The sequence below is a fragment of the Xenopus laevis genome, chromosome 1S (assembly GCF_017654675.1).
Source record: "Xenopus laevis strain J_2021 chromosome 1S, Xenopus_laevis_v10.1, whole genome shotgun sequence".
In the NCBI taxonomy this organism is placed as follows: Eukaryota; Metazoa; Chordata; class Amphibia; order Anura; family Pipidae; genus Xenopus; species Xenopus laevis.
Window position 1 is genome coordinate 132,635,802 of NC_054372.1, and position 24,126 is coordinate 132,659,927.

Genomic DNA, 24,126 nt, shown 5'->3' on the forward strand with positions numbered 1-24,126 from the left:
GTCCCTTCCTTGCCTGCTCCCAGAACCACTGTGTACAGGAACACATGCCAGATTGTGGTGCTGAATTGAAAACTCGTAGTTCAGTGCCACGTCTGCCACCTGGAGAGCCCTTGGTTATACACCCTCTGATAGAATAGGCAAATAGCAAAGTCTGGTTCTAAGGGAAGCAAAGGCAGAGGAGAAAAAGCCATGCTAGGGTTAAGATGGCCATATAAGCTGAAAATCCAATCCGCTGTGGTACTTTTCCAACAAACACCATAGGCTTTTGCTGTGTTTCAGTCATTGGCCCAGGGGACTAAAGAATCCTGTCAGCCTGATATGGGGCAGCACGTGGATAGACAGATCAGGCAAAGCTTAGCAGTCAACCCAATGTTTTAGATTTCAATATATTTTGGTGAAATATGTCAATTTAGCTTTGTTTGGGCCCTAAACGCATTCTGCTGTGGGGCCCAGTAACCAGGGGTGTAACTATTGAGGAAGCAGACCTTGCGGCTGCAGGGAGGCCCAGGAGGTATAGGGGGCCCCATAAGGTCCAAATAAAGAGCAACATATATATTAGAAAAACAAGACAACCACTGGATATGTGTGGGGCTTAGGGTATTCACCTAGCTGGTATTTTACCTGCCTGGCTGGTAAAAATGGTGGTTGATCCCAATGTTATTAATAGGGAAAAATTATACATATATAGGAATGATATGCCGGTTTTTCTTTCCGGAAAAGGTGGCAACCCTAGTGGGGCTCTAAAATGAATTTGCTGCGGGCCCAGTAACATCTAGTTACGCCACTGGCAGTAACATCTAGTTATGGCTCTGGATGAGATCTTTATGTATATGGCCACTATAGAATGGGACTGAGGAAGAGGAAATAGATGAAGGCTCGGTTAGGGAAGGAGAGAACATATATATGGTGTGAGCAGAGATGAGTTTATTTGGCATGGGACATAAGGACATTCTCAAGTGGGGGCCAGTTTACTTTAGAGTGGCCTGTAGTAAGGATTTCCAGGGCAGCGCCTGACTGGGCACATTAAAGGCAACCCTGGGGCATTGAGAGTCCAACTGAGAGTCCTACTGAGCGTTACACTGAGAGTCCTACTGAGCGTTACACTGAGAGTCCCATGAAACTTGCCACTAGGACAGGAAGTGGCCAAGGTCACAATGGCAGTGAGTGAGGGAGTGTGACGCACTTAGGGTGGGAGATTGAGCTACACAAAACATGGCTGTCCTGCAGACTTTCCGTGTGAGCTCAGGCTCGACAAACAATGGAGGGTTTGTTAATTCCACCTCTGAGAAAATCCCAAACATTTCCCCGAATATTTCCAGAGACAGGGATAAAGCAGAGGTGGGAGAGATATGGGCTCCCCATGGGGAAACCGCATAGAGGAGCAGCGGCAAGAGACTAATCAAAGTGCACTAAGTACAAGCAACTCCGGGGAAAGGCGGGTGGGCAGTCAATATGTTGGGGATAATGCAAGTTGTATGTTGGGGATAGTGCAAGTTGTAGTTCAGCAACAGTTAGACGTCTGCTGCCTGTACGTCCCCGGAGGATGAGGTGGAGCGTGAGAGAGACGGGCCAGCACAAGGCTAAGTAGTAGCAGCAGGAGTGAGGGAGTGAGTAATGTGAGAGGAAAGTTGGGGGGGGTGGGAAGTAGAAAGAAGGGGAGAGAAGTGACAAGGAAAGGAACTGGGGGGGGGGTAAAGACGAGCGCAAGGGACTTGGCGAGGGAAGGGGAGGACTAGGGCTGCTGCTCTTTAGTAACCCCCCCCCCCTCCCTTAACGGGTCCCCCAGTGGGAGCAGAGAGGAAAGCAGAGAGGAAGGAGCGGAGAAGATGCTCCAGGCGGCAGCACAGGCAACAGCAGCACCGAGTGCCCCTCACAGACAGACGAGCCGCCTGACGCCGTGGCCTCCCCACAGCAAATGAGCCCGGCAGGACAAGCAGTGAGCGCTGCTTACAAATGTGACTCCTCCTGTACAGCCACAGCCCACAGCGAGACATGGTGAGCGACACTCGCTTTATACCACTGGCTCTGACTCCCTCCATCACACTCCAGCCTCTTACCTTCCGTCTCTCTCTCTCTCGCCCCTTCTTTTCCCCCCTCTGTCTCTCTGCCTTCCCTTTGTTTCCCAAAATCTGTTTCCAATTAGCCCAGATCTGCTCCTCATCCAAAAAAATCCATTGTGGAAGTGTGAGCCCGACTGTGCCCACATGCAGCGCACATACTGACTGGGGGGCAACTTGCACTGCCCAGTGTAGCCTTTAATATACACATATACTATATGGACATTCTTTCCTCTGCTCTGTCTGTTTACCTTGGAATTTTGGGATTTATATGGAAGTTGTTGATTATTCCCCTTTTAGTTTAGCTACTGTCTGCCCCACACAGCCACACTCTCCTCTGTCCCTAGGCAGCCAGCACTATAAGGCAAGATGGAAGGGAATATTAAAATGCCACATGCAGGTTCCTATAGTAGACTCATCTATACTATTCTTAGTAATACACTACAAATCTATAGTAAGCCTACTAATAGAATAGACTTCAAGTATGTATCCAGTGCAGGTAGCCTCACTTTTTTTTTCATGAGCCACATTCATATGAACAAACTTTAGTTGGAGAGCAGCACAAGCATGCAACAAGTTCATGGGGTGCCAGATATGGGCTGTGTTTGGTTACTGGTATCCCTGGTGTGGACTGGAAACCGACAGGGGGCTCTTTTTGGCAGTACACATTTTTGTGAGCCAATTAAACTTGCATTTAAGCCAAGAATTTAAAACAGAAACACCTGGTTTGAGGGCACTGGGTGAAACATCCAAGGGGTTAGTGAGCAGCATGTTGCTCCTGAGCCACTGGTCAGGCATCACTCACTGATCTCGAGTATACTTGCTAATAGATTACATGTATGTATCAATAGTATAGCTACTAATAGAATAGACTGAACCTACATAATAGACATGTATATACTGACTAATAGACTACATGTATTCAATTATTGTAATAAGCTGGGAAGCATATATATACCATTAAGAGAGGGGTATTTTTTCCCCACCACCTTTATTCTCTTCTTCCCTTTTGACAACCTTTACAGCCCATACCCCAGGCCATACCCCATTCTTCTTACTACTTTCCTCTAAACGTCTGCCTGTTTCTTGATTCTTCTCTCTCCAGGAAGTAATGAGCTCACAAATGAGCTCACTTTCAGCTGGTGTTATGGCCGAGAAAGGACACACACAGATATGTATAAGTAAATATATAAATATATATATATAAATATATATATACAGTCCCAAAGGTGCACACCATTTACAGGATAGAGTACCTGGGTTCCCGAGCCAGCAGGGTAAATGTATAGGTGAAGAATGGCGGCACTCACAGGATTTTCAGGTGAAATAAAGAAAAACTTTTTATTTAACTCAACGTTTCGATCCCTCACAGGGATCTTTCTCAAGAGTATACAAACATCTTGAGAAAGATCCCTGTGAGGGATCGAAACGTCGAGTTGAATAAAAAGTTTTTCTTTATTTCGCCTGAAAATCCTGTGAGTGCCGCCATTCTTCACATATATATATATATATATATATATATATATATATATATATATATATTAGTTGGGCATATGTTGCACTTATGTTGCAATTACAGGCCTCTGTTAGTGAGCCAGCAACATTTTATCCAAAACTGTGTAACTTTGTAAGGATTGTACAGTACATGTTTATGTGCAGTGCTAGTGTGTTGCCGATGTACTTTGCACACAGACCATAAAGTGTGCAGAGCCAAACCATGTGCAAAATGAGCAATCTCTCACCTATTTGTCTATCATCTATCTTCAATCTATCCATCTATCATCTATCTATCTATCATCTATCTATCTATCTATCTATCTATCTATCTATCTATCTATCTATCTATCTATCTATCTGTATATCTATTTTACATCTTATCTGTCTGACCGTTGCCTTCTCTAACTCTATTTCTACTACATTCCCTCTCTCTATCGGAGTTCCTCAAGGCTCTGGGCCCCCTGCTGTTCTCGCTCTATACAACTTCACTAGGAAAACTTATTCAGTCATTTGGACTTCAGTATCACCTTTATGCTAATGACACCCAACTCTACTTGTCTACTCCTGACCTCTCTCCTTCTGTCCTTTCCCAAGTTACAGACTGTCTCTCTGTCGTCTCCTCCTGGATGTCACAGCGCCAACTGAAATTGAACCTTTCAAAAACAGAACTCATTATATTTCCTCCAAGATCTTCCCCTGTCCCTCAGTTATCACTCACAGTAAACAACACCATCTTTCTTTCCACCACACAGGCACGCTGCCTAGGAGTTATCTTAGACTCTCATCTGTCTTTTTCACCACACATTCAAACACTTTGCAAAATCTTGCTGTATTCAACTGCGCAACATTGCTCGAATACGACCATATCTCAGTTCAGAATCAACTAAAACACTGATTCAGTCTCTCATTATCTCCCGCCATGATTACTGCAACCTACTCCTTGACGGTATTCCAACAAGTCACCTTTCACAACTCCAATCAGTTCTAAATGCGGCTGCTAGACTCATTCATCTAGCTCGCCGCTCAACATCAGCTGCTCCCATATGCATGTACCTTCACTGGCTCCCAATCTCCTCTAGAATCAAATTCAAATTACTAACACACACCTTCAAGGCCCTTAATAATAAAGCCCCTCCCTATATTTCATCTCTGATCATCAAATACACTCCTTCACGAAACCTTCACTCTGCTTCTGATCTTCGCCTCGCTTCTCCTCTCATCACTTCTGCCCATTCTCGTCTACAAGACTTCTCTCGGGCTTCTGATTTTCTCTGGAACTCTCTGCCTCGAGCTGTCAGACTTTCTCATTCTTTCCAAACTTTCAAGCGCTCCTTAAAGACCCATCTGTTTAAAGAAGCTTATTCTATGTACCTTAATTAATCAATCATCATCATCATCACAAAATTGTTTCTAAAATCCTAATGTCTCAATTGTACCCTAACCCTTAGTTTGTAAACTCTAATTTGTAGGGCCCTCTAATCCTATTGTACTCTGTAACCCTTGTTTGTTATCCACCATTTATTCCCTTTGTTATAACTAAATTAAAGCACTGCGTATCTTGTCAGTGCTATATAAATAAATGATGATGATGATCTATCTATCATCTACTCTATCTATCTATCTATCTATCTATCTATCTATCTATCTATCTATCTATCTATCTATCTATCTATCTATCTATCTATCTATCTATCTATCTATCTATCTATCTAAAAGCAATAGAATATATAATAGTAGAATTTACTACATGAACACAAGTATCCATATTTCATTTCACACACACACACGCACACACACTTATTTTTAGAAACAAATAGAGCTTTACAGGGAGTCTGTGAAATCCAGCAGAGGAGAAACAAATGCAGACTTTCCCCCAATATTTTCCCTGGGAGTTCTGTATAAATTAACCTAACTCTCAAGTAAACTAATGAGCTTTCAGCTACAGTAGGAACAGCCCTCCACAGCTACATTCAGAAAATCTCCTCAGAGGAATGACGTTCAGATTTCTCACATCATATCTGTGTGATGAACTCAATCTAGGCCCAGATAGCTTTTCTGGAGGCTGCTGCTGTTCCATTCAGTAGTTTCTGAAGTTTGGACAAAGGCACAAGTTTTCTTTGGCTCTGAGTGAGAGAAGGAAACAGCTGGGGCCAGCAGGGAGAGAGATCTAGACAAAAACACACCACACAATGCTCCTCACTTATGTGTCTCATCCAAATAGAAATTCAACTTTATCTAACACATTTTTTTCTTTCTATCACCCACAAAGTTTAAAACTTGAATAACATTTGGCTTTGTTATTTTTTTTTCATATTATTGTGTAAAACTGCTGGGATAAATGAAATATGTAGTGATGGAGATAGGCCTAGTTACTGTGTGCAAGGGCTTGCATATCTGCTGTTGACAGTTCACTTAAAGGGGTGGTTCACCTTTAAACAACTAGTTGTTTTCAGATAGATCACCAGAGATTATTACTTTTTCCAAAGACTTTCTATTTTCTATGTGTGACCGTTTTTCTTTTTTCACCTTCTGAAACAAATTTTTCTCAGTGATGGTACCGCTGTAGATCAAAATGATGTCAGTGGCATATACCCACTTATGTGTTGCTCGTAGCGAAGCTGGGCCAAGAAGCACTAGTAATCAAGGCAACAATCTCATACCCCCTTACCTGCTCTTACTTGCTAACCCCTCACTTACTTGCCCACCCATCAGTCCTTACTGCTTGCCAAAACATTTCACCTTTCCTCTTACATCACAGACCCCCCACCCTTTTCTTGCTCACTAGTGGGCTGCTCCCAATCAGCCTTTCAGAGACAAATTCAGGATGAAGCGGCAGTTGAGGGTATTGCCTAGTAAGTATATGCCTATTCTGCCAACCCCTTGATCCAGCCCTGACTTGTAGCAGTAGGTAGGATCAATAAACACTGATATAATGTGTTGAGTGTCATTTCCACACATGGCAGAATCATTTCCCTCTTCAGTGGAAGCCTGAGATAAAAAGTACCAGCTGTTTTTCAAAGTTGACAGCATATTTGACCTCTAGAGCAGCAGCTCTTTATAAGAAGGATACATGTGTTGGAGATCTCATAGAAGTGGCTTCTCTGTTATAGCTGGAAGATGTTAAGGAAAGACTTAGACAAACTAAGGGCAGAAAACAATGTATTTACATCAAGGGGCAGATTTATCAAGGGTCAAATTGAAAATTCGAAATTAAAATTTTCTGAATTTTTGTATGGTCAAAACTAAACAAATTAGACTAGGGAGTTATTCAAATTCAATTCAAGTTTTAAAAGAAATCGAATTCGATTTTCGAGATTTATCATACTCTAGGCCTTTAAGATTTTTGAATTCGACTATTGGCCACCTAAAACCTGTCGAATTGCTAGAGGTCCAGGGATCAATTTGTAGCTATTTGCAGCCTTCATGACATTCAAGTTTTTTTCAGAAAAAAACTCAAATAGAGTTTTTTAAATTCGAATCGAATTCGAATTTGATTCGAGTTTTCGGGTTGATTCAATTCATCCAAGTTTAAGGGAGTTTTTAAAAACTCACATGAATTTGAAATTCGACCTTTGATGAATGTGCCTCCCAAAGTTACACTATTTACTATTTTTATTAACAGTTAGTCTACATTTAAACTGCATATTCTATATACTTTTTATTTTTAAATAAAGGTGAAACATTTGCTTAATACAGGGATTACATTTTCTTTCATTAGGCAAAATTGTACTTTTTGGGTTGACATTGGTTGGCTTTGGGTTATAGAGTGTTCATTGCCTCCCCTTCAAAAATTATTACCAGCAATGAATGGGAAGTTTTAGGCTTTGAGTCCCAAAGAATAATACGAACAGAATATTCAGATTGCTGTTATTGCATCATTATGTGTGAGGTCATTCTGGCAGTTAGTGTGAGCACCAATAAGTATTATTGTCTAACACTTGGGCAACTGGCTCAGAATCCAGAACACAACATGCCACACAATGATCCATAAAATGGCTGTGTTTCTGTTTTAACAAAAAGCTCAATTTATAACATGTGGCTATATTTGGCTACCTGATACGCTCCTAATAACCTACAGGGCCTTGTTTATCAGTATGCCCTCTGCTACTCATACAAGTCATTTTTATTTAATGGCAAAGCTTGCATATATTTATATATATTTCCTATTTCTTGACAGAAACCAAATGTAAAATTATATTTAACGGCAGTACGGAATACAGATTTTCCTTTTTTTTTAGACTCCCCAGTCTGTCGAAGATTGTCTGCAGAGTGCTCTGTCCTCCTTGTACCCCCCGTTTGAGGTGACAGCCCCCACACTCCTGTCTCAGGTCTTCTCTGTGCTGGAAAGAACATATAGAGAAGATTCTCTGAGATATACACTGGAATTCCTCATCCCAGCAAAAAGGATCTTGCAGAATGTACAAAATCAAGCCTGTGTAAGTACCTCTGCAATACTAACTACACAGTCTGTCTTCCCCCATCACCAGATGTCTTACTATAAACAACCCTATAATAAACTCTATGTCACCTTTGATTAACTGCCAGAATGTTATAAAAACAACCCAAATTGTACAAAGAGTAACTCAATTTTCAAAGTATTTTTATTTGTGCATTTTGTTGGGTTAAAAGCATTAGAACATTTACAAGAATGATATTTACAGAGCTAGTCCAACTTGCAATAGGCACTTATTGACATTTTTTCAGGTCTCACAGAGCCTCTATCCTGCTCGTGCATTATAGGTTTTCCATGGAGAAACATAACAGTATTATAGGAATTGCAGCAACACATGTTGTACATGTTACATGTAAATACCTTCATCCAACCTCTGGAACACATCAGTAGATGCAAGTATGTTTCTAAGCATTCCTAGAGCTTTAAAACAAACCAAGTCTGTTCATGTGATCTGGAAAATAACACTTAGAACTTTGCGACAAGCCACCATCTGTTTCAACACGTTGGGCAGATGCACAGTTGAATCTACATGAAGCAATATTAGTCATGGGCAGTGTAGGGAAAGGGTAGGGAAAGGGTAGGGAAAGTATGTTTGGGATCTGCAGATTACTGTTAATTTTGGCCACTCATAGACCATTTTAGTGGTAAAACTGTGCTGCTCTCTACACGAGAATTCAAATATTTTCATTTCCAAGTGGCCAATGTGTCCTTAAAAAATTGCTGATGAGGCGTTGCCCAGATTTCCATTTTGAGATCAACTGGAACAAACACACGACAGTTGTATTAGCTAGATCACCCAGCAAGGCATCTCATTCACCTATATTATTAAATACTGTTATCTGTGTTGTTGTAATTTTTATTTCTAAATTACATTGCAAATAATTCACTCTACCATATAAAATGTTATTTCTGAACCAACAAGTATATTTTTTTTACTTGGTGTGTTAGCAGCCATCTCAGATCATTTTGCCTGATCCTGTGCTTTCAGAAAGAACCAGATTTCAAGCAGGCTATTGTTTCTCCAACTCAATGTAACTGTCTGGAGGAGTCGCAGGGGGACTTGGATTTTTATTATTGAGTGATATTCTCATATGTACCAAAGAGCTGTTATCTTGTGTCAGTGAGCTATTTATCTGGTTACCTTCCCATTGAAGAACGCAGTCTGTGGACCTTGTGAAGTGTGTGTGTAAACAGTATTTTTCTACATAGTTACAGTATCTACTTCCATTAAATAGGGTTTAATAATGATGTACTGACATCAGACTTTACCTCAATATTCTAGTTTTACAGATCTCTTCAATGTCTTAAAGCATCGATTTTCTTTTCATAAAAAACTGGATTTTAGTCATTAAAATGTATTGTTCACCTTCCAACACTCTTTGTAGTCCAGTTGTTTAGATATAGTTCATCAGAAATAAATAGTTTTTTCAGTTACTTTCTATTTTGTATTTATGACCAATATTGAAGTTTAATTTTTCACCTTCTTGTGTCTTTCTGAAGCAGCTCTAGTAAGGGGGTTCTAATTAGATACATTAGTTGATGCATTTCTTATCTTTGGCCTTGCTGAGCAGAATCCCTGAGTTTAAAGAAAGGCAGCTTTTGTAATTGATACAATAGTTGCTAATATCCCATAGATGCTGTCAAATGTATCAACTAATGTAACAAATTGTAACTGTTCAGATTCTGCATCTGGAATACTTAGCTGCTAGACTGAAACACCAGAGACAGAAACATTAAAATGTAATTTTGGTAAAACGTTAAAACATTTCGCAATTTAAACATTTTATTTAAAAAATAAAACTTGGAAAGCAATTAAAAAAAATCTTCCTTTATAGTGAATAATCTGAAAACAACTGATCTGGAAAAAAAAGTATTTGGAAGGTGAAACCCTCCTTTAAATTGTCTGAATAAAAATCAGTATTGTCTTCAAGTGATTGGCTTTCGGTTATTTCCAAGGCTCTAGAAAGTGTATGTATATTGTAGAATATAATTGAAATCTTGATGAATTTTCTATACACTTACTTCAGCCATGTAATTACATTGCATTTTTATTTTATTACAGTCACAATACAGTGGCTTTCTTTTCTTTCATGAAGGCTGGCCACTATGCCTTGGGGAGAAAATCTTGGTGCAGCTCTCATCCCTTCCATGGCATTTCTTAAAGCCTAGGGATTTCTACTTGCAAGTGGTGCCATACTTGGAATGCTCCCCCCGCCTTGTACTGAAGTGTTTGTCTCAAGATGGTAGTGGAGTACAAGAAATCGTGGTCCCAGAAAGCTCCCATACCTTTCTGTTCTCTGCTGAATGGCTTAACAGCATCAATAAAGACCGCAGTGCAGTAAGGCTGGAGAATTGTCTTGCTGCAGTGGAGGAGAAAGTGACACGCCTACCATGGTCTGAAGTGATTTATCCACGGTTCATTCATAAAGGAGGGTATATTGTAGGTAGGAAATGCCCCCCAGGGCCACTTATACCTCCCCTGGAGAGTCGGAGCCCTGGAGATGGAGGTATTACATGTGGAGATCTTGTAGACCCAAGTGTCAATGCACATCTCTCATTGTACCATGGTCAAGAAGAAGGAGCTGTTTCACCACTGATGGATTCTCTTTCCAGGTCTGTCATTGACTGCACAGAAGGGGAATATGTTGAGCTGAGTCCACCTCAAAAAGTAGTGGCTGAAAGAAAAGAAAGTCAAAGAGACACATGGATCTTAAGAGCTAAGACAGCTCCTAGCAAGAAAGGGAAGAAAAAGGCAAATCAGGCTTGGCTTCATCCAAGGAGACCAGGAAAAGTCGGATCTTTGAGCACCTTAAAAGGGAAATCTCAGGATATTTGGGAAGAACAATCTTGTATAGGAGCTACTCAAGAGCAAGAATCACAAGTTGAGGAGCAAAGTTACTGGGAAGTTGATGCAACAAAATGTGCTAATGATGATTTGCTGGCAGAATGGAGAAAAGGTGTGGATCTTTTGCAAAGGCATGGTGAAAACAGTGTTCATTCCGAGAGACAGGCTCGGATTACCTCAGATGCACATGTATGGGTCACTCAGGATTGTACATTTGCCTATGATACGCAAAAATGTGGAACAGAGAGAAATACTTCTGGAAGCTGCATTCCGGAAGATGAGATGTTATCAAAGATGCTTGAACAATCCTCTCTTAAAAGAGATACCTCTGAGGTAAAAGTGGATACCCCATGCATTGAAAATCCTGCAAACATTTTTACAGATTGCCAAAAAGAGCTCTTAAGAGACAGCTTACAAAATCCATCTGAAGAGAACCAAAGTGAAACTTTGCAGCTTACTCAGAGAGACATGTTGGACAAATACCAATCTGATTGCCAGGTAGACAGCTCCAAGCTATTTTTAACTGAAAACCAGAATCAAATGAGAACACATGAGGAAACGTCTCTTTCCCAGGGATTGTCACTACTTAGAAGAGAAAGAACATGGGCAGATGGTCAGGAGACCTCAAAGGAGCAGGCATGTGCAGGAGAAGAGGCACCATCTGATGAACTAATAATGATTTTGGAAAAAGAAAAACATCCTACTTGGGCTAAGATTATTGAAACGCCTCATAAAACAGGGAGGGGAAGAAGGAAGAAAAAGAACAAGAGGGGCAAAGGTCTTCCGAAGGCAGAAGTAAAGAAAGGTGCTCATAAAACAGGACAATCAAAAGTTGATTTGAGGAAGGAGGGAACAGAATCTGTCTATAAATCAGATGATAGAGAAGATAAAAAAGACAGTGAAGAGAGAATAGACCAAAGAGATCTGGGTAAGATATACAGTTCAGTAAACTAACCAAAGAAGTGTGTTGTTGTCTTAAAATCAGCTTTTTAAATATATTTTTTAATTGTTTAAATCTTTTTCAGAAGAAACTGGTCCACAAATTATAAAACAATCAGATCACCTACTCTCTCTAGAATTTTGCACAGAACCAAATATCTCGCTTTCCCAGATTCCTTTGCCACAAGAGAACCTCACTGTGGAGTTTAAGTGCCTCTATAAAGATATTAAATGGGATGTACTAGAGCTGGGAGTCTTTTGCTTGACTGGTATGTAGTCTTATATCTTGGCTGGAAAAAGTCTTGATAAAATCTTTGTAAACTCTTCACAATAATATTATTGTCACAGTATCTAGAATGTATCCTTGTTTTATTTTCAGGGGGACAGGACAAAGATAAGAGGGCTGTGGTGATTACATCTCCAGAGAAAGTAACATCAGCATATACCCAGAAAGACTTTGAACATGTACTCTTATATCAGTACTCTTTGCTCAGGTATAAATCAGTGGCATAACTAGAAAGTAATGACGGACATAAATGTCAATATTTGAATACAAAATCTTCAAAAAGATGTAGAATAATAAAAAATAGGGATGCGTTAAATCCATGAATCGGCTGAATGCCAAATCTAATGTGAAAAATTTTCATATTCAGATTTGAGCAAAATCCAAAAGAAAGCTGATCTAAAAAGCAATTGCCAGTTTTAGTAATTTATTGCATTACAGTCACATGACTTGTGGGTTTGAACCCATTATAGCTGAACCTAAGAATTTTAATAAATGCCATTCTTACAAAAAGTGCTGCAATTCTACTGAATTCCACACGGAATCCTGGATTCTGTGCATCCCTATTAACATGCTTGCTGTGTTTTTTTGTGCACCTTTTGTTTATTAGTACTATAAGTAGAGATCAGAGCCATATCTGTCCAGGTGACAAAAACAAAAGAGCAATTCATTAAATTTTTTCAATATAATTATACAGAGGTTAATAAATAACTGATAGTTTATAAAACCTCATTTGAAGTCTCTTGAGAGAACAGCAATGTAAATTAACAATAACTATAGTCTAGTAGTGCAGTAAGAGCACAAGCAAGAGATACACAGGAGAAGACAAAAGGCAATACAGAAGCCCTTTATCAATATAGCTAAAAAGATGCACAAAAAAGAAACAAAATGTCAGAAATGTGTGTGTTCAGAAAATATTCAATCCACAAATCTGTCATGTTTTAGGCCGGAGCTGCGAGATTTGGGCATGACTCTTATCCTGGATTTAAGAGACAGCACAGGAACATCAGATAAGCTCCTCCAAAACCTATGGGAGAGCCAGGTACTTGAGGTGTAATGTAAGAACCAAATACCACTATTTGATGGATGATACATCCAAATCCCATTTGCTAAACTTTTTACATTTTACTAAACTGAATTGGGAAGTAAAATGAGCCCACTGCACACCACTAGTAGCAGAACACTTTGGAAATTGTGTTCAAAACTGAATATGAAAATGAAATTAATATTCAATTAACTATTCAACCAGACTTTTTGTGGGGGATTTATAATTGGTCTAAATCCAAAAATGGGTTGAACTGGTGTGAGTGTATGGACTTGTTCTAGGGGATAAATACAAGCTGATGCCAGTCTGTAAGCAGTATGGGAAAGCATTAAGTGCTAGCCAAATTATTATTTATAGTTATAGATGCATGGATAATAAATATAGTAATACATTAATACAATAAACATAAACATCTGTGTTCACCAGGACTCTGTTCGTAACTGTATACACCATCTCCTTGTTATCTGTGCAACAGAGAGTACTGATCCAGTTCCCTGCGACATACCCAACGCACAGGCAAGTAAAGCTCTGTATCCTACTTTAGTGCTTGTAGTACACATACCGGTTGTTGAATATGGTCTTTGCAATAAATAAGTAGCACACTGGATTGAAATGTGTCCAAAAGTGATTTATTGGCTCATAGACTTGGCATATAGACTTGCATGTATGTGCACTATTTTTCTTTCATTATATCATATTATAGATTAATACATAAGTTGTGTATACTGTATACTTCCACAGCTTCTGACCTCAGATACCGTCTGCTAACACATGCTCCACCAATACATGTGTAGTGCAATGTGCATATGGCCCCCGAAATGTATATATATCATAAATGCTTTGCAATCAATTCATTTTACAGATTGATTAACCAAATACTGTACATTAACAAACAAATGCATCTATCATGAGAGATAAATACATAAATAAGCCTGCATAAATCCACAGGTTTCCTCTCCCCTCCGTTGTAATTTTAAATAATATAACTATAATTTACAGATAAATACTGCAAATAAATACTGCTGCCACACAGAATACACTGTTACCCAGTCTTATGTTGCATACCATACCAATTTCCATCCGGGAAAAAGACAAAGGAAAATAGATAGTCTCCTTACACGGTTCGAAGCAGCCTCGTGTTAGATAAAATGCATAATATAGGTTAGCTACTATTTTGCCCTTACTTAATCTGAATGCATTATGTCAAAGAAATGCTTTAATCGTCTCCTTTAGTAGACAGTTACCTTGAAAATTATAACCTGCTTTGGGATGTTTGGATAACAGATGAATTTAGGCAGCCCCCTCATCACACTTAGGTGTAATACATCGAGTTCTAAAGTATACTGTACTTTAGAAGATATTCAATATCCTGTGCAGCCTACAATTTTATTTATTATTATTGTTATGTCAACTTACTGTTAATGTTTTTTTAGCAAATATATTTGGCATTTTGTTTTGTTTGAAAATATGCAGAATGGGTGATAATGTGTGAACAAGGTTCATGTAACAATGTTTTGATAGCTGACAAAGTGAAAAGGCGAATGTAGGACAATGTAATTGTCAGAGGATACCATAAGGTGTAGACGTTCCCTGCAAAGATTTAATGCCACCTTGTTTAGGGGGGCTTGGGGCACAAAATATTTCCATGAACCAACTTTCCCTTATTCTATGCCCGGTGAGATAAAAAACAAATAGTTTCTAGAATGAGACTTTAAAAAGCATTTACCTTTTAAACAGTTAAACAGAGAACAAATGGACTGATGTACAGGCTTGTATATGTAGCACTCTACAAATGTATTTGCCCATCACTAGTTAAAACCCATCCTTTATTCTGGAGATTAATATACAAAATATGTTACTAAATATCACACAGGCTATACTTTTTTTTTAATTGGTTCCTTTATTAGTCAATATTTTGTCCCCTCACAGGTGCTGGTGGTTTTACCTGCTGAACTGGCACAGTTTGTCTCACTAACGGAGTTGCCTGAAAAGTTTGGAGGAGAGAGACCTTATGTGCACATTGACAGTGTGAAGATTCAGAGGGTGAGATCCAAATTAATCTGCCTTACAAACCAGGTGCAAAAACAATCCATTGATTTCTTGAAAAGTCTGATCACAGGTAAATTACATAGCATAGAGGTTCCCAAACTGTGGGGCTTATCCCCTGGAAGGCCAGATTGTTTGTGATTTGGACCAATTGTTTATTCTCCCACACATTTCATGAAACCCATTTTAAAGGGACAATATTCTCCCTTGTTCATGAGCTCAGTGATTTGTACTGCTGAACAATTGTTTAGCCTAATATTTTAATCATAAAAAACCTTACTCCATTTTTGGTCCTTGCATGGAAGATCATTAAATTACCTGTGCACAGATAATCCCCAGACACCTATATAACTATATAACAGACACCTGCTAACAAAACAGTCACAATAAATGGTCAAGAGAGGGACTTATACTTTCCCTGATTCCCATGTTTAGCTCAAGAAATAATAAAAACTATATGTGATATGTGAGACATACATTGTACACAAACATACTCTATAAGGGCCCAATAATTGAGGGTGAGGTTTAAAGGTCTTCTGTTAAATGCTAAGTAAAGCTTAACTAAAGAAGTAAGCCCTGTACCATCAGCTTATATTACAGTACAACCTCATTTTCTGCTTGATCATTTGCGATGACCCCTAAGCTCAGCTTAACAGCTGCTCAGAGCCCACTGAGCATGTGAGTGTCACAGACACTTTCCAAGATGGTGACCCCCTGTGACAAGTTTGAAGTTCTGGATCATTGCTGTTGTTGAGGAGCTGAAACTTTACTCTGGTGCAATACGTTCGGTATATATAATATGGCATTTTTTGCCACATTCATTTTTAGTTCTCCTTTAAGCACCCCACTCCAGGCGCACATATACCAAGGATAGGAAGAACGGAAGAACCAGGCCACAGCAAAAACTATCTGCTAGTGAGATTTATTGCCATTACATATTTTGAGTGATATGCTCTTTATCAAGCACTTGATAAAGAGCGTATTGCTTCAAACATATTGTGGCAATAAACCTCACTAGCAGCTAGTTTCTGCTGTGGCCTGGTTCTTCCGTTCTTCCTATACTTTGTGAGACAGACATGCCTTGCTAGTGACTTGCTAACGGTAACATAAGCCAGATGCATAAAAAGCAATAGGCCCAATTTTTAGTGACAAGTTGAAATGTCTTTCCATTTAACTCCCTTCCTCTTCCCGCTGTCTCTGCTTTCCTTTCTTAATTTCCATCTATCTAGTCCCCAGAGCATGTTTATTAGTTCAACTCATTGTAATAAACCAGCATTTAATATACACATATGAAAACAGTTGTGAATAGTGCACCATGCACTTTCAGACAAAAAGGCTCAAAGTAAAATACCTGACGACTATGCAGTGCCAATTCCAGCATTCCCGAGAGACAAAAAGTAAAAGAACTGCATGCAATGCCTATGTTGTGCACCAGCTTCTGCAGCAAGTGTTTTTTCATAACCTTAGGCCAATTGTACACCTGGCTGTTTCTCAGACTGCACATATACTGTAAATGCAGATGGAAAAACAGCCAAATGTATTTTGTGTAGTAAGCACAGTGACAGGCTTTTGTGTGCACGTACAGTATATGGAGCACATTGTGACATGGAAGCACAAAAGTAAGCATTTTCTTGCTGAAACATGCTCTGCCCCTGTTTAATAAATAATATATTATTACGTTTTCTCTGCTCTTTCTAATTGCCTGTTTTTTGCAGTCTTTGGTCAATCTGTACTCTATGTGCTCTGATGTCCTACAATCTTTGGAGAATGTGACTCTAAGTCTGAATGCCGACAGCTCTCAGGTATTTACTGTTTGTTACAGTTCTTTCTCCATGCAAGAATGAATCTAAAACCTCACAGGAGGTGACTACGTATTGTTACCTGCTGATTGGTTGCTGGGCAAACTTATTGTCTTTCTATTACAAAACCTTATTTATGTCATGTGACTCAAAGCACTGGACAATGGAAGGAGACAAAGAAGAAGACCTCAAATATTTAACTGGAATATCCAGAAAGATTTCCAGCACTTTAATATTTTTCCCATTTATCAAAATATTCAAGAAAAGTTTCAAATAACCTGACAGATATATCAAAGAAGATACCTGTCCTGTTTTTTTTCAGAATAAGTTACTGTATGACTGGTTCAATCAATCGAACTCTATTAAGTTCATTAGGGCATCACCTATCTGAATTCTTATTCCCCCAATGCAAATCGCATGTGAGAAGAAAGGATCATTTTCTTTCATGCTGGAATGATTTTAGTTTATTAAAAATGCAAGGCTTGATATTTTACCTGTATTACGACTGAGTGAAGTATATTAGTAACCTAAGGTGGCCATACATGGGCAGATTTAAGCTGCTGATTCAGGTCTTTTAGATCGATTTGGTAGTTTATGGCCTTCCAACAGGCATCACCGGCCGATATCTGGCCAAAAACAGGCTAGATATTAATTGGGCCGGTTTAATTTTCCCTTCGATTGAGGACCACATCGGCTAGTTCATATGATCCTCATCCCATCCGTGACCATACCCATCAGATCTGCTCTATATTCCCCTGCCTTTGTGGGTGGTGTGTATGGCCACCTTTAACCATGTTTGGGCCTGGCAACATCTACAAGGTTACTAGTAGGCAGTGGGGTGTAGACAAGTTAAGAGGGATTTTTTACTATCATTTTCGGGTATCCATTTTGTATTTGCTTGTGATTTATAAGGATATTCAGAGTTTAATATTTCAACACCGTGATGCCATGAAAAGAGCTCTAACTGACGAAAGACTGCAGCTGCTGCAAAGGGATGGAGGAACTCTAGTTGCAAGTTTGCAGAAATCTCCCTATCTGAGGTAATCTAATCAAAAGGATGACAGCAGTATGAAAAGGGGCTGTAAATGAGTGAGATTTGGACATGTTAAACATCGTTATGTTCATTGTAGGCTTTGTGATCCAGTGATATTTGACCTGTATGAGAGAGTGGATGAGGCACTGCATCAGTTAGTTCAGCTGTCTAACAAGAGACTACAGGAACTGGAAGCCAGAATACCACCACAAGATTACATGGACCAGTCTCTTGGGGTGAGAGAGTGAACAAAATAAATTTCATACACCTGACCTGTACATGCTTCACGGTACCCATTACAGTATGCATGACCTAATATATATAAAAACAAAGTATAAAATCTGTTGTTTTACATCATCAGCTCGTACAGGACCAGCTGGCATGGGGGGGGGGTGAGTGGGGCAATTTCCAAGTGAGCTCCTTGAGGGCCAGCAGCATCTTAAAGTATCCTATAATGAACATCTGTACCTTGCAGCATTACAATACAGTGTGTACATTTAATTCCAATATGGGTGCATTGCTCTCAACTTTCCAGACTTCACCAACACTTCCCCCTTTGGTCTGCTCCAATAACACCTGTATAAACCTACTCTGAGGGGCACATTTACTTAGGTCCGAATTTTTGCTTGGGAAAGCATTATTAAAAATGTCCAAGGAAGCAAAAAAGACAAAAGAGATCCTCTATTGTCCTACAAATGAGCCTACTCTAAAACCAATGTGGCATGAGCTTCAAATGGTTAAAAAAGTTTAAATAACATATATTTAAAAGTTACTAATCTTTTTTTTTTTAAACTGAAATGTTTTATTGATTTTATGAAGAAAAATCCCACATGTTATTGCATGAGTTCAATTATAGAAAAGCATAAGGTATCATATTAAGGTTGAAACATGGTTTAAAATGCAGTAAAATAATATAAATTAAATCGAAAATTAAATTAAATTAAAAAGCAAATAAGCAAATAATGGTGGCTGGGCTAGGTACCAGAACAGATAGAAACATAAGGCATAGACAGTTTCAGGAAAAAGTTACTACTCTTAAACATAATCCCGCATTAAAATATGAAGAAACACCAGCGTTTTTTCTTTTTTATGACTTTTTTGAATACAGGATGTGATGTCACTGGCATAGTAATGTTGAGGATGTAGCTTCATTTTATCAATTCACCAGGTTCAACCAGGCAAAGCAGATTTTGGTGAAAAGGGTAATGTATCGGAAAGTTATCACTTTGATAAATTTGTGGATTAACGAAAATTCACCTGGCGATTAGTAAATAGGCTATGTTATAGCGAATTGCCATTTTAGCGAATTTCGCTAAAAATACACAATTAGCTCTTTAATAAATGTAACCCTAAGACTGCAGCTTTGCACATGTCAACAGATTTGGCTTGTAGCATAAAACTTCCTAAGACTGTAATACATAAAATATCTGTTAACATGTGATATGTACAAAATACAAATATACAAAATACTGTATGGTGCAATACTAATATGCTTTACATACTGTATAGTATATATATACAGTCAGAAAGAACAAGAACCTCCCATTGTGTTATGCTGAAGACAGAGATCCAGTGTATTATGCAGAAACATATGACTGTGAAGATTTTCATTCATACAAGAAATATAAAGGAAAAAAAAAATTTGACAGCGGTATCCCATACCTGGATAACAGATCCCATACCTTTAATACATTTTGCAATACTTATGTGTTTTGAATTTGAAACCCACAAATTAAAGAACTTCCTTTTCCCAACAGCTAAGATCAGCAGAGGAGAATGAATTTCATGTGGCAGAACCAGAAAGTCGAAGGATAGAAGTTGGTGTTAGAATTCGGGGCTTAGAAGTCAGCAGTCGAGAGCTAGCTAACAGAACCTGCAGCCCGCCAAGGGGTCATGTGCTTAGTAGAGGGGATGGCAGAGGACCAGATGCTCCATGGGGTGGGATTCCCAGGCCAGAAGGAAGAAGGTAAGTTCATCAACTACATTCGACCTCCATCATTCTTGCAATATGTGCTATGGCATATGGGAAGTTTTGACAGATCGTGGACAAATAATAGCATAATCACAATTTTGAAGGCACAGAGCACTGCTGTTATTTAGCAGCAGAACATCTGGGCTGGTACAGTAATTACAATATATAAAATACAGCATTTTCAACCATATAATTTTCTAGGCCTTTGTTCTACTTTCATTATATTTTGCAACTGTCACATTATGTGGTTGCTGTGTTCAGGAATGCCCATAGTACCCCTGCTGGGTTTAGCAACACCTGCAGTAACCTTAATTAATTGTATATATGCTGTATTTTATTGTTGTTATTATTCGTATTATTCCGTTTAGACCTTCTTCTCCCCAGTTTCCAGAACAGCAAGGTTTCTTAATTTTTTTTTTCACCAGGGTGGAAAGTAAGCTGTTTTATTTAAAACTTGCAAATTGTAACAAAATGTTACTAGACTTAGACCCACAAAGACCTATGTCCCATTCAGCAAAGTGCAGAGCAGGGTGCAAGAGTGCAAAAACATGACGTTATGTGTAAGCTTTCTTCACTTTGCACCCTGCACTAAGAGCCATACAGAGTTCATTTGAAGGCTGTTTAATTGAAACTGCCATTTTGTTATAGGTCGCATCAGCGCTTGCTGTTAGATCTTTTGTGCTCTGAGAGGAGTTATGTGCAATCATTGCGCCGATCTCAGGAAGTCAGAGGATCGTGTCCAGCTGGTCTGGCGCTGCGAGGGAGCCTTGAGCAACTCCTGAACTTTCATACTCATTTCCTCTGGGAACTGCAGAATTGTGTATCCCAGCCCCTCACTGTCTCCTATTGCTTCTTGCAACATGTAAGATACTCTTTTTTTTCCTAATCTAACACTATTTTTATATTGAAGTTGTCTTCTTCTCTCTATTAGAATGCAAGGTGATTATATTTTTGCTTTTTAAAATTACTTTTCTTTGACTTTTATATAATAGCATTGTGACAACACATATAAATAGTGGTTTAATTGGGCATATCCTCAGTCCAACGCCACTTTTATGGTGAAGATTACATAATGTTACAGTAACAAGTATTTATCTGTGAATATGTATTAACTCAATATTTATCTGTTATTTTGTTAGGCTGATCAGTTGCGGTTGTATTCTCTGTATGTTAAAAACAAACAAAAGGTAGAATTGTTCCTTCCATCTCCAAGCGGGAGCTTAAAGGTAAGTGAGAGACTGGTAGTAAAACAGGCATTCCAATTTAAAGTCACCATAACTATAAAAATATTTGTGCCTAGTACAGTGGACAAACATTTCATAGTTTATGTTGTCTCCTGTATAGGTTATGGGGACTTTTCGATGACTAATATTTGACATTAAGAGTTTTTTGGTTTTGGCTACTGCAGATCAACAAACTCACAACTCACATATCAGGTGCTAGTCCATGCCACTACCCAGTCCATTCTCCAGTGAGAAAATTATACAGTGCTACTTTTATTGATGTGGTACATCACTATATATATATATACATAAAAATATTGAATATGAATGATTTCATGGTTGTCTTTGTTAAAATAAACCTCCTTTGTATACATTGTAGTGGTGCAAACTATAATGTGCTCATATAATGCTGAAAACTAGGTCAGTAGTTTAGGAACATATTTAATACCAAAGATAAAGGTCTAGTTTTCCTTGGGCACATTGGGCTGATTCTCAGCCTGCAGTTAAACCCGGGCCAAGAATCCGCCCCTAATCTTGAATCAGCTCTATTCTGTGCCAACACCCAGAACCACTGAGTTGGCCCAGATGCAGGTACACAGAGTGAAATGTATACTCATGTGTTTTAGTTTCAGAATCCACTCCATGTGCCTGTACCTGGTCCAAAGCAGGGGTTCTGGGTTCAGGCACAGAAGAGAGCTTATTTGAGCATAGGGGCCGATTCTCCTCCTGTGTTTATCAGCCCAATGTGTCCTTGGTCTTGATATTAACTTTATATGATGTAGACAGCACTAGGATATGTCAAAAGTAGTGTGCCTGCTAACCAAACTATAGCAGGTTAATTGACTTCTGATAAAAAGTAACTATGTATGAATGTGATAGGTCTCTTAGACTGTAAGCTCCACTGGGGCAGGGAATAATTTAAATGATGTATAATCTCTGAAAAGCACTGTGGAAATCTGTCGGTGGTATATAAAAATAAAGGTACACAGCTGCTGGCAGTGATGGACATGCTGATCACCACAGTTCTTATTAAGCTAGGAATGCATTGATCACAAACACTGTGTGTTATGAGCCTTTGGACACTGAAGAAGTGCAGAGATGGACAGGAGGACAATAACAAAAGGTCTTTGTTTCAAATGCCAACAAATAGAATGCATTATTAAAAAAAACGTGATCTACAGTATCAAAGCTGCACATAGGTCAAGAAGGATTAGCAAAGTGTGGAGTGTTGATATCTAGCTAGATGAAGATCATTTAGTTACTTGGCAAGTAAAGTTTCACTGTGTTGTGGAGAATCTAAAAGAGCATTAGTGCTGGAATGTTAGCACAGGGACAATGCAGTCCTTTTAGGAAATGTAGAGGAGAATGGATAGACTGGTTAGTAGCAGTAAGGAATCGCTGGGTCCAAGTTAAGGTGGCCATAGACGCAGCAATAGTCTCTCAAAGGATAAATTTGAAAATATCCTTTAACTACTTTGTACTCAGGATTAACTGGTTATTCCAGGCCAGCGCTCTAATCATGTTTCATGAAAGAGATTTTTCTCACAGGACTCCATTCACTTTATCTTACACAATGAGTTCCTTGTATTACATCAGTTAAGTAAGATTAACAGGTTTCTGCAGAACAGGCAAGATTCTCATAAATGTAGTAACCTATAGCAACCAATCGAATGTGTCATTATTTTAACTGTGCTAGACCAGTAAGGGCCACATGAGTTTAACATTGCCATTGTTCCTTCAAGAAGAACCTCAGCATTGCAAGCTCTCAGGGGCCTAGAATTAGCTGGGGTTCAGAACAAAGGCAGATTGTGCCCTCATATCACTGTAGCAATATGTAAGGCAACCCACTGTTAGCTTTAAAGTGTTTTAGGAGAATTAACTACACATTAAGCTTATATTTGGAAGAACACAGTTTTATTTGTGTGTGACATGTCCAAATTATAAATCACATAGAGAACTGCTAGTTCTGTTAAAGCCATCATAGCATTCCTCATGTCCGAGAGGGTCTATTAATGATGGTAAGGCAGGATAATGGATACTCTCACACACCAGTTAACATCAAGCAATAGTTCTAAACTGAGGCTCCCTACTGCCTCCCTTTGGAATGAATGCAAAACACCTGATACTGGCACTCTCAGGCATTTCCTATTTTTGTTTAGTCAAAGCAAGGCAGCGAATTTCTGGTACTTTTAAAGTGCTGAAATTCACCCAATGAGCCATCAGCCTAAAAAATAAACAGCTAAGGCAATATGATGGATTTTAAAAGAGAAGCAACAATTAATGCACGTAATGAGTTAAATGGGTAGACAGTGATATTCTGAGAAAGTTTGCAGTTGATATTTTAAAAAAAATAGCTGAAAAGTTGAGCAGCTTTCCAGTTTGCAATTTCAGGAGCTATTTGGGGGCAAGGGTGCAGTTTAAAACATACTAATATTCTATAACACACCAAAAAATGAAGGTGTTTTAAAGAAATTACAATAATGTACTGTTCCCATCTACTGGTAAAATTAGCGTGTTCCAGCAAACTACTATAAGTTTACTTAAACAAGCTGCTTTGTAGCGAAGGCAGCCATTCTAGAATAGGACACACAGTAGATAGCTAGCAGTGTACTGTCAAGTACCGTGCCCCCAGCAAAAATATCTTTGAAGGGACCTGGCACAGCAAACCCCCCCCCTTCGCTCCTTCATGTGCACGCACTGTCATTTTACAGCGGCATATGCGGAACCATCCTCCTACTTGTGTGCTTGGTCGCAAGTGAAGAAATATAGCCAGCAGCTGCTGGGGCCCACATGTGTAGGACCATACCTGGCTATTGTGATTCATGAGTGTATAGGGCTAAACAGGGTCCCGAATGTGGTTCAATTTTAAGTTTTTTTTGGTGAAACTGAACATGTTCCTAAATCTTCTGTTGGGGGCCAATATTTGATAACATA

The 24,126-nt window shown here is 39.0% G+C and overlaps 1 protein-coding gene across 2 annotated transcripts in view; it reads left to right on the plus strand.

Annotated features, from left to right (window-relative positions):
- Positions 1-1,682: 1,682 nt before the first annotated feature.
- arhgef40.S (Rho guanine nucleotide exchange factor 40 S homeolog) overlaps positions 1,683-24,126 on the plus strand; it is a 30,914-nt gene continuing 8,470 nt past the window's right edge. The window contains exons 1-14 of one of the 2 annotated variants that reach the window (XM_041577083.1): positions 1,683-1,995; positions 7,793-7,990; positions 10,070-11,780; positions 11,878-12,060; positions 12,171-12,285; positions 13,020-13,116; positions 13,546-13,635; positions 15,049-15,195; positions 16,881-16,967; positions 17,877-18,004; positions 18,095-18,233; positions 19,755-19,963; positions 20,618-20,831; positions 21,109-21,195. In XM_041577083.1, the coding sequence (XP_041433017.1) occupies positions 1,993-1,995; positions 7,793-7,990; positions 10,070-11,780; positions 11,878-12,060; positions 12,171-12,285; positions 13,020-13,116; positions 13,546-13,635; positions 15,049-15,195; positions 16,881-16,967; positions 17,877-18,004; positions 18,095-18,233; positions 19,755-19,963; positions 20,618-20,831; positions 21,109-21,195 (3,408 nt within the window). In that variant the 5' untranslated portion in view covers positions 1,683-1,992. The remainder of the gene's footprint in view (positions 1,996-7,792; positions 7,991-10,069; positions 11,781-11,877; positions 12,061-12,170; positions 12,286-13,019; positions 13,117-13,545; positions 13,636-15,048; positions 15,196-16,880; positions 16,968-17,876; positions 18,005-18,094; positions 18,234-19,754; positions 19,964-20,617; positions 20,832-21,108; positions 21,196-24,126) is intronic. The other variant, XM_018243979.2, reaches the window with a different exon arrangement.